We start from the raw sequence: 14,774 nt of genomic DNA, 5'->3' as shown, positions 1-14,774 counted from the left end.
CATCAGATTCGATTAGAGAGAGATTTGTCTCTTGGTCGAATCTGCCCATACATCACTAGATGTATGGCTACCTTAAATCTGCATTTAAAATCCATTCAGAATTGTATGTGGCATGCATTTTGATTTTAAAAACCCGGTCTGCGCTACTCTCCTGTATTCAGAGTTTGCTACTGATTGCTTTGCACCTAATAAATGTCTGACTCTTTGGCTGGCTGAGACCAAACATTGTTAAAAGTGTCTGAAATCATTATACAATTGGCTCTGTGATCGAGAGAGGTAAGTCAACTATTTCATCTTGTTTTAAAGTGTATCCTTTATTTTGAGGGCCTCCAACCCACCAGTTATCTACTATGTACACCTCTGTTGGGAGGTTGCAATTTTAGAACTCTCCCTCTGTTGGGAGTTTGCATTACAATCTCCCTCCATCTAGGATTCTTCAACTTTCCGGAGAGCGACTACTGAGAGGCAAACACCCCGACTCGTGTGGGAGTGGGATTATCCCATAGACTATTTATTTATTTTAGTATTTATATAGCGCCAACATATTATGCAGTGCTATATAGACTATACAAGTGGTTGCTGAGGTTAGCAACTAAAGAAGTGTGAGTACCCTCGGTAGGCTGAATACTCAAGGTGTTAATAATAGTACACACCATTGGCTCCTTTTTTCCACTTTGTATTTTTTTCCGGTTCCTTGGGCTGCCCGGGTGACCCATCAAGTTGCCATGCATCCGTCATTTTGGAATTCCATGTGATTAAAAAATATGTTTCTGTTTCAATTTGCAATCTACTGTGCAGCAACAGGCCTAGATGTTTAAAAGCTAAATGCTCAAACAAACAAAAAATTTTACTTTTTGGAACTGTGTGTAAAACACAAACTTCCCAGTAAATGCCTGAGAAACTCACCTCTTCTTGCATGTGTAATAAATTGGACACAGCAGAAGGTATTGCATTTGCAACCTTAGAGAAGTATCACCTGTTCTAATCAGAAAAGAACACAACCAATATCCTCTATCCCAATAGAAAGGCTGAGCTATGCCTGAAAAAACACCCAACATAACAGATTTGAAATAATGAATTAAAAACATTATTTTGTGATCAAGATCTGCAGCGAGGGGATTGCATTATTATCCACAAGAGTGGAATGTCACTTTATGATGGTACATTTTCAGATTGAAAGATGCATAGATCTGTCTACAGATAATAGATTTTTGATGGTGTCATTATACAAAATTCTCTAACTAGGTGATATATAATAAACAACAATACTTTGAAGGGGCAATTAGTAATGCCCAAATGCCCAAACGTGTTCAAAGAAAACAAACAAAAAAAATCTAGATAGTATACTGGAAGTATATAACTTACATCACTGTGTGGAATTCTGTTGTGGTTCATCTCCTTCTTCCACAATTGAAGTAGAAGACTTCTATACTCCTGATTAAATGGACCACTATAAGAGAGAAAGCCAGTGGCTAAAAGGACATCCCCAACCAGCCGAATAATTTGATTCTGAAAATTTTTGCTACTTTCGGTCCATCGTACCTAAAGGAAAAAATAGCTCAACTTAATTTGTGGACCATAAGGAATGCACCAAAGAAATAAAATCCTTTGTGTAGGAAATTAACAGTTACAATTATGTCCAAACTGCTAGGGATCGGCGCCAATATTCTTAGTTTAAGAAAAGCTGCTTAACCACTTGCCGACCGCACGCTTATACCGTGCGTCGGCAAAGTGGCAGCTGCAGGACCAGCGACGCAGTACTGCGTCGCCAGCTGCAGGCTGATTAATCAGGAAGCAGCCGCTCGCGCGAGCGGCTGCTTCCTGTCAAATCACGGCGGGGGGCTCCGTGAATAGCCTGCGGGCCGCCGTTGGCGGCTCGCAGGCTAAATGTAAACACAAGCGGAAATAATCCGCTTTGATTACATTTGTACGACGCTGCTGATCGTAAGGCAGATCGGCGATCCCTGGCCAATCAGCGGCCGGGGATCGCCGCCATGTGACAGGGGACGTCCTGTCACTGGCTGCACAGGACGGATAGCGTCCTGTGCAGCCCCGATCTCCGGGGGGGGGGGGAGCAGGTAGGAGAGGGAGGGGGGAATTTCGCCGCGGAGGGGGGCTTTGAGGTGCCCCCCCCCCGCCAGCCACACGCAGGCAGAAGAGATCAGACCCCCCCCTGCACATCATCCCCATAGGGGGGAAAAAAGGGGGGCAATCTGATCTCTCTGCCTGCACCCTGATCTGTGCTGGGGGCTGTAGAGCCCACCCAGCACAGATCACTAAAAACAGCGCTGGTCCTTAAGGGGGGGTAAAGGGTGGGTCATCAAGTGGTTAATGAGAAAAAAGTAACAATATTCAGATAGCCATTGAAGTCTGAAACAGGCACTTTATAACAAGAAAATGAGATTTGTAAAAGCATTGAACATGCTCTTACCTTTTCTCCTCCAAGGCCTTCAATCAGTGCTGTGGCATTGTTCATCTTCCTCCGGCATGCTTCTGCATCATCCAGCAGCATTTGTTTCTCTCTCATAGCGGCATCATACATGGCCTGCACGTCGTCCAGTTCCCTCTGCTTGGCATCAAGTTGGGCCTGTGCGTTGTTCAGTTCTGACTGGGCAACTGCGAGTTTAGCTCCTTGAAGAGCCAGGTTAGCCTGGGAAGAAATTAGAAGAAATGATTTGAATTGTTTTCCTACATTTCAATATTTCAAGCTCCCTGACCTCCAATCCGGCAGAACCACTTAACATAAAGCAATTCACTTTCACTCTGTAAATACATAAAGTACATCTAAGCCTCTTGAAGTGTGTTAGGATCATGTTATGCTGTTGTTTCACATCAGTCTTGCATTACAAATCCTTCAAAGCCATTTCAATACATTAGTATGTAAAAGGCTTTGCAAAATAAGAAAAACACTTTTGAGTGTAATCATTCTTTACTATAAGGGTCTTAGCAATAACTTCTTATTTATTATTGACCAAGAAGGCAACAAATAAATATTTTGTACAGTTGGGAAGAGTTTGATGCTGCCACATATTTCAATGTGTCCATCATTTCATGGTCAAAGGACCACAAGCTTTCAAATTAGAGCCACAAGCCTCCATGGAGGTCGCAGGGACAGGAGGTCAGGGAAGACTCCTCCCCAGTTGGAACATTGACACAACAAGACCCCCTCTCTTTTGCCCCTACAAAAAATATAAATAATACATATTTTATAATAAATATTTCCATACTATCCAACTGTAAAATGAAGTGGACTTTAGATTAATTGGGTCCAATTCACTTTTTCTCCTAAGTATTTTTCCTCATTATAAATAAAATGCCTTTTAAGCTACCAGCAAGAAAGAAAAAGCACAGAATAATTTTGACAGGATTTGTCCCAACTACTCTTTGGTACTTTTACAATTGTGGAGTACAAAAGTTATTTATGCAGAAGATGAAAAATTATCTCATAGGAGAAAAACATTTTTTGACTGGGCCCATTGTGTGTTATTTTTCCACCAAACAGCACACTTTCTATTATTTGTAGTTATAATTAGAGATGTGGCGAACTGTTCCCGAACCGTTCGCCGGCGAACATCTCTAAATCCATGGGCCTCTTACTACTTCCGGGTCGCAATGACCCGGAGTAGTACGCCTGCGCTGCCTGGCGGAGCGCGTCCTAAATCGCGCTCCTGTTGCCGGGCACTCTCTGCGCATGTGCCTGATGTCATGAGTGACGTCACGCTCATGCGCAGAGAGTGCCCGGCAACAGGAGCGCGATCTAGGACGCGCTCTGCCGGGCAGCGCAGGCGTACTACTCCGGGTCATTGCGACCTGGAAGTAGTAAGAGGCCCAGAGAGGTTCGCCAGGCGAACTGTTCGGCCCAACACTAGTTATAATTTCAAAATTTGTAGTACAAAAAAAACTGAAGCTCATAACCATATAGAAAAACCAAAACAATTTTGCAGACCCTGTATATTTCATGCTTGCATAATGCATACGTGTCTTTATATTTCATGTCAGTGACACTTATGCATTTGTCTACCTTGTCTTTATAGTCCATACTAAGTATATGTATCTTAAGGAGAACAGAGGCGCCAAAAGAATAAAATGTATTAAAAGCTTTAAAATTCCTCGGGAGGCGGTGATGGACTCATCCCCTCGAAGTAGACATAATACCGTCAATTTTAATAGAAACAAGTTTATTTATATACTCCAATAGACAGTGCAATGCGTTTCGCAGGTATATTCCTGTTTCTTCAGGCAATAACAAACAGGAGTACACACTGAAAATACAGAGACAAATAAAGTGTCCTCAGAATACTGTACATATCGTTTATTGGTAGTTTTACAGTAATTAATATCGTCTATTGAAATGTATGGGCGGGGGTGGCGAGGTGTGGGTGGGGAGGATGTGTGAGGAGAGAAATAAATATCCTAGTGGGCAAAGGGGGTGGGAGGGTATACAGGAAAAAATTGTTAAGCTGAAGGAAGATTGGGCCAATGATGGCCCAGGATAGTGTAGCAGGGGATGGGCCTATAGACAGAAAGGAAAGATAGTTGTATAAAAATTCAGAATTTTATACTCACCAGTACAGTCTCAAGGTCACGATAAGCACCTCTGTACTGGTCTGAAGCAAAGCAGATCCTTATATACCTATATGGGTGGTGGATTGGCCAATTCTGTGGTGTTACCTTTAAGGGGCGTGTCAGTTGTCCAATGGGGATAAGGGAAAGTGTTGTGGGCGGTGTGCTGGTCAGCTTATAGCTGAGTCAGTCTTCTGTGATGTGTTTTCAAGCCCAAGCTCGCCCCCTGCTGGCTCTGCTTTCCTGCTACAAGGATACTTAGCAGGAAAGCTGAGCCACAAGGGGCAGGCTTGGGCTTGAAAAGACATCACAGAAGACTGACTCAGCTATAATCATTCCGGGGCAAAGCTAGACTGAATGCTCAGTCGGAGATTTCATCAGAGCTGATAACAAGAAAACTGAGCAGTGAAAGATGAAACCAAGAGCAGAGTAGGTGTTTACTGTCATGTTCCCATTGATATATATGGTAAAATGCATGAGAGTGCTTCATCTCTGGTTCTCTTTAAGTTCAATTACTGTTTTTATACATCTATAAAAACAGTTGCATCAGGACAGAGGATGGTTAGAAGCTGGAAGACAGGCCTTGCATTGGACTAAAAACACAGCCAATGTCTGGGGTTTCTGCTGCACTAATAGTGGCTAAGCCAAGCTGCCATACAAGAAAAGCATGCTGTAAACTGGAAATGGGAAAATTCAGGCCTTGGGATGTGAATCTTCTCATGTCTTTACAGGTGAGATTATTAACTTTTTTTACACAGGTGCAGAGCAAACACATGACAATGCAGTTACACGTTAACATTTCATACTATGTTACAGAAAATAGTTTGAATCGAATAATTTGCCACAAAGTCCCATTTTAATCATGTTTATGAATAAGGCCACGCAGAATGAAGCCTAGCTCAATTAATGTAATTGTATAAATAATATTTTATTTTTTATTTTTGCAGAGATCCTGAAACGTCTCAATCTACTTATGAAAGTGGCATAACCTAAACTGAGATTGATATTTCCTAACATGACATTCTGGAAATGTAACCAACAGCTTGAGCCAGCATGGAAACCGTTTCAGTATGCCGAAGAGAAGAAATATTCAAGAGAATGAATTGGTGTAATCTACCAGGCATCTTGGGCTTTATTCTATTAACAATATGTTTACATCTAATCTTATTATTATGTAATTTTCTATTACAGAGCATACAAAATACTTTAATTTCCATAGATTAGAACATCTTATGACAGTTGAAAGTACTGCTACTACCAGAGCAGCTAAATATCATGAAAAGTAAACTGAACATTAGCTTCTTGGAACTTTACAGAAAGTACTCTACAGCTTCAAGTCTAAACACCATCAAGAGGTAATTATTCTAAGTGTGCACAGCATAACTCCAGCTAATCAGGGAAATATAGCTGAAAACTAGCAGGGGGGAGAAAGAACGACATTAATATATAATGGAATTGAACATAACACAGTACTGCAAATCGGATAAGATAAAATATAAACCACTAATAAAATGTTACATATTAATTAACTAGACAACAAGATATTTATACCGCAGACAAAGCACTTGGCTTTAGATGTTTATATCCTTTGCTATAAAAATGTAACATAAAATCGTTTAGTTGAGGATCATTGTGAAAAGTAAATGTTGGAGTAGGTGGACAATGGAGTTGATTCAGCAAACTTCTTTGGTGCTATCAACACCTGTTTCAGTACGTTATTATGGACTTTGCTGGCTTAACAATTGCATTCAAAAATATTTAACAACTAACAGCCATAAGAAAGGCTTTATTTAATAAAGTACCTAGCTGCTACAGGTTTCTTAATCCACTCCAAAGCCCATATAATGTGTGGTGTATGTCTTACTTCTAGCAGCTTCTATTTATGCTTCTGATCATGAGATCTGTCCATTTAAACAAGTACAAACACTGGATCTTTTGTTATACAGGGAAGTGGTCAAATATGAAAAATGCAATCATTTATTTTGTTTTTAGACGCCACCAAATATTATGCAATGATTTAGAGAGTAGAGAGTACACCAAACCATAAACATTATTCTGGGCCCGCCTAAGCTTGGCATGTACTCTCAGCTCAACAGGTATAGAGACAATAGGTGTAATGATGGGGGGGGCATACTTTGACCACCCAGCGCAACAAGGCTAAGTAGCTGGATAATGGAAGAGGCTCCACAGATGGATACAGGAGTAATGAACAAGGGAGCAAGATTGCCCAGAGCAACTGTAGCTCTGGGCCGCCTATCAAGCTAGATGCTATGTGACACAATACACAACAGACGTAGTCGGTAACAGGCTTGGGTCATACACGTTAATTCAGATGTCAGTCGTATTGGAAGGATTAGGCAGATTCGTAGTCGAGAGGCAGGCAAAGGTCGGTACACAATACAATATACAGTATTACAAAACTGACTGACTAGAATACATATATATCATGCTGATGCGCAATATATGAAATGTAGCTCTCAAATAACTTACTAGCTAAAGCACAAGTAATTACAATTCACAAGACAGACAGACAGACGGAATGCTCAGCCAATCTAGTCGCAGTTTCAGCGACGGCAACATTCACACTGAGATAGACAAGACTAAGAGGTAGGAGCGAACTAATGGCAACCGATGCTATAGTTCGTCCTCAAGAACAAGGCTAGAGGGAATACTACCAGTCACACCAACATGGTGCTGGCGGAATCTAACTGTCAGGATCAGAAGGACTTCACTTACCCTCACAGGTCAGCAAATGTCCAGCAGAGATGACAATGCAGAGCAAGGCATTATACATTTACAATAACAACTTTCACAGCATAGACCCAACGACAACTCAGAGAGCTGAACGCTATGTTGGGCGGGGTCTAAAATGGGAGGCAGACTTTTATGCTGGCATCAGCCAATGGATGCAGGTATGCAAATTCCCACACAGCTGAATAGTAATTATTCAATCCTGAACTGGCTTGATTACCATTTGCTAGCTAAAAGACTATCATAACAAATGCATGCAGTACTATGCAATAACATGCATGTAGGAAATCCAGGGCTATCTGGCTGCAGTTCAACTGCAGCAAACCATAGGAGGAATCCTGACAGCATCCTGAACTGCTCTGAACTGCAGAGTGATTGCAAATGACAATAAGACTTACTGCAAATGTGCAACCGAATGCAAGCAGACAAGTCAGAGCTGCCCAGTTGCAGCTTCACTGCAAGCGACAGAACATGTTACAGGAGAGATCCTGACAATAGGTTTTTATGTTGTAAGAAGTAAGAAGCAAGGGAAGGGAAGGGAAGCAAAGCAAAGCAACGGGAAGAAATCCAGACAAACATGTCAGAGCACAGTTAGTGCATACAGAGGCTCTTCTGGGAAAGAGCCACAGGTTCCCAGGTGGTCAACACCACAATACTAGGAATAGTAGTTCTTTATATAGTATCTCAACATGGATGACTAGAGTGACCTTAAACCACCAAATTTCTTCTCCCAGCTACTTAATAGCTACTTAATATTTGTTCTTCAATTCACATTCATTAGATCCAGAAATTGTTTTCAGTCAAGAGAAGAATGGTTGCTATATATAATACTAGCATAAATCAACAGCAATAAATAGTAATATTTTTCCCAGTAATGTGTATGTAGGCAGTGGCTGCACTTTGAAAGCAAAGATAAAAAGATGAATTCAAGTGAAGGAAAGTTAAATACAGGCTTGCTTCTGCCAAGAAAATACAGGTGTGACAGTATCAGTCAAGAAAGAAAATGGAAAGATAAATTAGCAAAGTCTATGCTGTGCTGTTTTAAACAAGAGGAGACTGTAAATACTACATTGGCACCTTATGTTCCAGTGACAGATAATGAGCAGCCAACTGTAGCACCTAAACTAACTATTGCCTTGCAAGGGGGGGCGTGGCCGGACGCGGATGGAGTAAGACGCACAAGACGAGAGCTCCCGCCTGATCCTCCGACAATCGCTATCCGCTCGGTATTTCCCGCTTACACCTGCCTATAAACCGACCCCTGTGAACCGCCGTGTGCTGGTGTACACCTACATACTTCCAGACATGACAAGGAAGGGCTCTGAAGCAGCCGCCAAGCTGGCGAAGTTCCGCCATGAAAATCAAGATGGCGACGAGGCCTCTGACACAGAAGCGTCTGCTCCGTCACTTCAGCAAATCATGCAAGGCATATCCTCCTGCCAAGCTGCCCTAACAACTATTACCACCAAGCTGGAGGAGGTGAGGTCAGATGTCTCCCTCCTTAGAGCAGATATGCAAACGCTTCGTACCCGTGTGTCGGAGACAGAAGAAAGAGTTGGCCGCCTCGAGGACCGTATGCGGCCTATCCAGCGTGACGTTGCACAGACCCAATCCGAGGTTAAGACCATGCGTGAGCGCCAGGATGACCTAGAGAATCGCAACAGGCGATCTAACATCCGCATAGTGGGGCTACCAGAAAAGCTTGAAGGAACCTCCCCGGAGGCATTCGCGGAGAAGTTACTGATAGCGGTCTTCGGCAGAGAGGCCTTCTCCACCGTCTTCATTATTGAGCGCGCGCATCGCATCTCTCCTAAGATTCCACCACCGGGCTCACCGCCGCGAACATTTATTATGAAGCTCCTAAACTTCCGTGACCGTGATGTGATCCTTAAAGAGGCCCGAGCTAAAGGTGATATTATCTACGAAAATGCACGCATTTCATTTTACCCGGATTACTCCATTGAACTACAGAAGCACAGAGCAACCTTCATCAACGTTAAAAAGAAGCTCCGCGATCGAGGCCTAATGTATGCTATGCTCTACCCTTCAAAGCTGCGGATGGTGGAAAACGATCGCGTGCACTTCTTCAATACCCCGGAGGCTGCCGCAGACTGGCTGGACACCCGCCCAGCCACCATTCGTTCTCCAGCACGCAGCCAAGGCTCTCCGGATGAGTGAGTACAACATAGCCCTACTTAAATTTTCCTCCACACCGGTCCTCTTTTACCGGTGCAGTCCGTGACTGTCCTCCTGGCGCCAGAACTGCTGCTCTCCCTGCGCCTCTGCTTTCCCCCCTTTCTTCAGATCCCCTCCTTGTTGCTTAAATCTGTACAAAAGAACGCTTAAGTTTGACTTTAATATCACTACACTTTCATGTACGGCCATTTTATGTCACAGCACCTTTGGATGAATATACGTTTGCAGCTATGACGCAAGCCAAATGTGAGGACTTGGTGCCTTCCCTCTAAACACAGCTACTGTAAGGCCATGATATAGCCACCTGAGACATATGGAGCACCTAATCCTAAGCGGAGTTTCTTTCTTTTTATTATGCTCTACAATAGAACGGTACCCACAAGACTATGCGTTTTAGCATACAGCCAAGTACTCTCTCTATGCATCGCCACGTGCAACACCACCTACTCCGCTTGTACAATACCACTCCTTGCTGACTCCAGCTATGATGCACTTTTGTCATTTCTTCATGACTGGTGTTTTCCGTGGTTGAGGGATACAAGCTGCTCCACGGTTGCCTTAATTAACCTTTCTCTCCACAGGCTATAAAGACCTGCAGGCTTGGGCCAGGCCTCACACAGGTTGACGGTATTTACACTGTTCTCAGGGTTTCAAAATTGTATTTTTGGGAATTAACCGCATTATACTGTTCTGGGCGGGAGGGCCGGGAAATAGGAGCGAGCCCTTTCCTTTGTAAGGGGCTATCTCCCTTTTCCCCGCCACCCCCCTACAGCATAGGTAACTATTCAACTGTTTGTTGTGTGTTCGGTACCACTACTTTTTATTACTTTTGGGTAATATAAGGGTTCCTATAGCTTCCCCCCAACAGCAAGGGTCAGTACTCTGACTAGCTGTTGTTAGTTGTGTTGTCAGTTTTGGGTACAAGGGTCTGCCTAGTTTGGGCCGACCAGGGCGGGTTAAGCGTAGTATTAGTAAGGGTATTAGGGTTAAGTTAGTTTTATGCTTATAAAAGTTTCAAAGCACAAAAGCGCTACAATGTACGGGCCGCACTGCAAATGTAATTTATTGCATAACAAGATACCAGATACAGAGGACGTTGGCAAAGGTATTGCCATAAACGCACCACTTATCCCACCAAGCATCTTTTTTACTCTTAATGCAACCAATTAAAATTAAATTCATCAGCTGGAATGTAAGGGGAATGAATGACCCGATGAAAAGGCACATGATATTCAATTACTTAAGCAGACATAGACCGGACGTGGTGGCGCTCCAGGAGACGCACATCTCTGGAAGCAAAATAATGGCATTAAAACGAGGCTGGGTAGGTTGGTCGTACCATTCTACTTTTTCTCAATACTCACGTGGTGTTTCCATCTTGGTTAAAAAGTCGCTCCAATTCCAGCCAACGCACGTCAAATGTGATCAGTTAGGCAGATTTGTGTTTATACACTGCAAAATTAATGGCATTCCACTGCTCCTCCTGAACATTTATATCCCTCCTCCATATAGTGCCTCAGTTCTTCAGGAAGGAGCAAAATTTACTGCTCTGTACCCTAGTGCCCAGGCACTTTGGATGGGGGACTTTAACACCGTTTGCAATGCCTCTCTTGATAGAATCCCACCTCGTATAGACAAACCCACTTCGTTTGCCCATCTCACAGCAGAAATGGACTTAATAGATGTCTGGCGCCACTTTAATCCGCAGGGTAAACTCTACACATGCTACTCCTCCACCTTTAAATCTTCCTCCAGACTTGATTATTTTCTAGTAACTCCCTTGGTCCTGAAGGATGTGGTTGAGGTTGGAGCGCTGCCGCGTCTAGTATCTGACCACATGCCAATAACCCTTACAGTGAACTGGGGCCAGAAGTTACCCTTTCAATTCTGGAAATTAAACCCCTTTTGGCTAGATCTAATACAAACACATGACCAAATTACTACCCACCTTGAAAACTTCATGTTTAACCACAGAGAGGAGGAAGACTTGCTCCTGATATGGGAGACGTTTAAAGCATTTGTCAGGGGTGAAATGATCCAGGCTGTTTCGGCCTGTAAGAGTGACTCGAAGCAAAGAGAGCATGACCTCATTAAAAAAATTGATGTGGCTAAAGCCCAATACATAAATAAACCGTCTCCTACCACCCTATCATCATGGCAGGTACTAGAACGCCAGCACAAAACTATGCTGGAAGAAATTACCAAAAGCAAACTTTTCTTCAGCAAACAGGCGCATTTTGAGCAGGGCGAGAGAGCGGGCACACTACTAGCTAAGATCTCCAAAATTTACACCTCTCCCCCGGTTATTACACACATCAAAGACCTCTCCGGCACCCCAGTTTCCGGATGTGCAGAAATAAATAACACCTTTTTTGAATATTACAAGGCTCTCTATACTAGTAAAACCCCTGCCACGCAAACAGACTCTGAAATCTTTCTCTCAGAGATCACTCTACCTAGATTAAACCCAGATCAGGTCCTACTACTTGATGCCCCTATCACCCAAGATGAACTGACTACAGCAATTGCTAGTTTTCCCAATAAAAAGGCCCCTGGTCTTGATGGTCTTCCCATAGAAATTTATAAAAGATACGCGGATTCCATAACACCAATACTTCTCCAGACCTTTGAAGCGGCTTTCCTGGCAGGTCGTCTTCCCTCCTCTATGACGGAGGCTCTCATTATAGTGCTACCCAAGCCTGGCAAGGACCCCCTTTTATGTGACTCTTACCGCCCGATTTCGCTTCTCACAACTGACATCAAAATCCTGGCGAAGGTATTGGCCACTAGATTAAACTCAGTAATTCTATCTTTAATCCACCCTGATCAAACCGGCTTTATGCCTGGCAAAAACACTGCAATAAACATTCGCAGGTTGATGACAAACCTACAAGCCAATCACTTAAACTCGGGCCGCAGAGTCATCGCCTCCCTAGACATGGCCAAAGCCTTCGATACTGTTGAGTGGCCGTACCTACAGGGGGTCCTTGCCAGGTTTGGTTTTGGAGAGGCTTTCTGTAATTGGGTAAAGCTACTCTACCAGGCCCCTAAGGCAAGAGTGGGTACAAACGGGTGGATCTCGGCCCCCTTTTCATTGGGTCGAGGGACCAGGCAGGGGTGCCCGCTCTCTCCCGTGCTCTATGCTCTGGCTGTGGAACCCCTAGCTTGTCGTATAAGAACTAATCCCCTGATACGCGGGCTATGCACTGAGCACACAGAAGAAAAGATCAGCCTTTATGCCGACGACACGATCCTCTATCTGGAGGACCCGGACTCCTCTTTGAAGGCAGCTCTGGACACGATAGAAGAGTCCGGATACTACTCCGGCCTTAAACTGAATGCAACCAAATCAGTCCAGATGCATTTAGATGTTTCCTCTTCAGCACAATCCCAGTCATCTAATCTGCTGCAGTCGGTGCAATCCTTTAAGTACCTGGGGGTATTGATCCACCCAAATCCTGTTCAATACATGGAAGCAGAAATTACACCTCTTATTTCCCTTGTACAAGCGAAGTGTAAGGCTTGGTCTAAACTATATTTAACTGTAGTGGGTAGAATAAATCTAATTAAAATGGTCCTGTTACCTAAATTGCTGTACGTCCTACACCACTCCCCGATTTACATACCCCAATCAGTCTTCAAAAAATTTAGGGGTATTTTCCTCTCCTTCATTTGGAACCACAAGAGGCCTCGAGTTAAGCACTCTCTCCTAATAAACCCAAATGGCCTTGGAGGCCTAGCTCTCCCCTCAGTACAACACTACTACCTAGCGGCACAACTCCAACACATGGCCACTTGGTTCCTCACGGAGGGCCTCTACAACCCTGAAGCCCTAGGCTATAACAACGACTTATCAAAAGAAAGCATAGCACTTGATCTTCTACGTGAATATATTCCCCCCAGTAAATCAAGCAACACAATTCTGGTCCAGGCCCTTAAAGTATGGAAACGGGTAGGTGGTTTGTACACATCCTCCACCTATGACTTTCACACCCCTCTCTGGCACAATCCGCATTTTCCCGAATTCAACTCCATCCCAGACCCAATCTTTTGGGAAAGAATTGGTGTTGCATTTTTAGGTAATGTAATAACTGGGCAAGCCCTCACCCCCTTTACCTCCCTTCAAAACCACCACCCTGAAATTGCATCCCAATTTTTTAGATACCTACAATTGAAACACACTTATACTGCACAATTTAAAAATGCACCAGTCTACATTGAGCCCCATAACATATTGCATCTGATCGAAAAGGGCCCGACCAAACATCAAATAGGCGATATCTATAAGGAATTAGTAACAAAAGAAGCATGTGATCGTACCCTCGGGTCCAAGGGAAAATGGATTGCGGAGGGGCTGCGGCTAGAGGAAGATGACTGGGATGACGCCCTAGAAGCTGTAAAAAGGGTCTCCCTATGCATCAAAGACCGGGCTACCCAGCTCTATATCCTGCATCAAGCCTATCTGACCCCTTCACGTGTGGTCAAATATAACCCCAATGCTAGTAAACTATGCCCAAAATGCGGCCTTGACTCCCCCTCCTTTTACCACCTAATCTGGAGCTGCCCCCACATCTCTTCCTTTTGGAAGCAAGTAATAAAGTTTTTGCATGACAAGATGGGTTCCCCAGTAACACTGGTCCCAATATTATGCATTCTAGGAGTTATCCAAGACGAAGACATGCGGCCGTGTACTAAATCCTTTATCCGTGAGACTCTATTTGCGGCAAGACAGGAGATAGCCTTGAGATGGCTGTCCCCTGCCTCCCCACTTCTCTCTAACTGGATAAAGAGATTGGATGATGGTCTGGCATACAAAAAACTAGTCTATACACACAGGGGCCGTGCCACCCAATTTCATCTCATATGGGACCAATGGGAAAACAGGAAATAATTCCAACTGCTGCTAACACATGTCTGCCTCAACAATGCAGAACACTGCATGACATTCAATATTCTGAATTGCAGTAAATAACAGTACCCGCTGTAGTAAGTCATGTAGTGTGGTTCTTTTATTGCGCATAATCCCCTTACCTGCAGTAACTTGCACCTTGCCAAATAGCTAATTTGCGTAATGTTAATACCCCATTGTAATGTATCATTGTTTACAATAACTCTGTATGGTTGTATCCCTGCACGTTCTTCAATTTCCATCCTGTTATCAATGCATTGTTGCCTGTACTTACTCTATATGCTTCAATAAACTTTGTTGGTTAAAAAAAAAACTATTGCCTTGCAAAAATAAATTCTGTCAACCTCTGGAATTT

The 14,774-nt window shown here is 43.5% G+C and overlaps 1 protein-coding gene across 3 annotated transcripts in view; it reads right to left on the bottom strand.

The window, feature by feature from the left end:
* The window catches only part of LOC137518608 (dynein axonemal heavy chain 5-like), a 553,928-nt gene that overhangs the window by 147,906 nt on the left and 391,248 nt on the right, over window positions 1-14,774 (bottom strand). For all 3 annotated transcript variants that reach the window (XM_068236692.1, XM_068236695.1, XM_068236693.1), the window contains 2 exons: window positions 2,432-2,650; window positions 1,366-1,542 (listed from right to left, as the gene is read on the bottom strand). In XM_068236692.1, coding sequence (XP_068092793.1) covers window positions 1,366-1,542; window positions 2,432-2,650 — 396 coding nt within the window. The remainder of the gene's footprint in view (window positions 1-1,365; window positions 1,543-2,431; window positions 2,651-14,774) is intronic.

Source organism: Hyperolius riggenbachi, chromosome 5 (assembly GCF_040937935.1).
Source record: "Hyperolius riggenbachi isolate aHypRig1 chromosome 5, aHypRig1.pri, whole genome shotgun sequence".
Classification (NCBI taxonomy): domain Eukaryota; kingdom Metazoa; phylum Chordata; class Amphibia; order Anura; family Hyperoliidae; genus Hyperolius; species Hyperolius riggenbachi.
The sequence above is the reverse complement of the archived record's forward strand: the minus strand, read 5'-3'. Positions and strand labels throughout refer to the sequence as shown.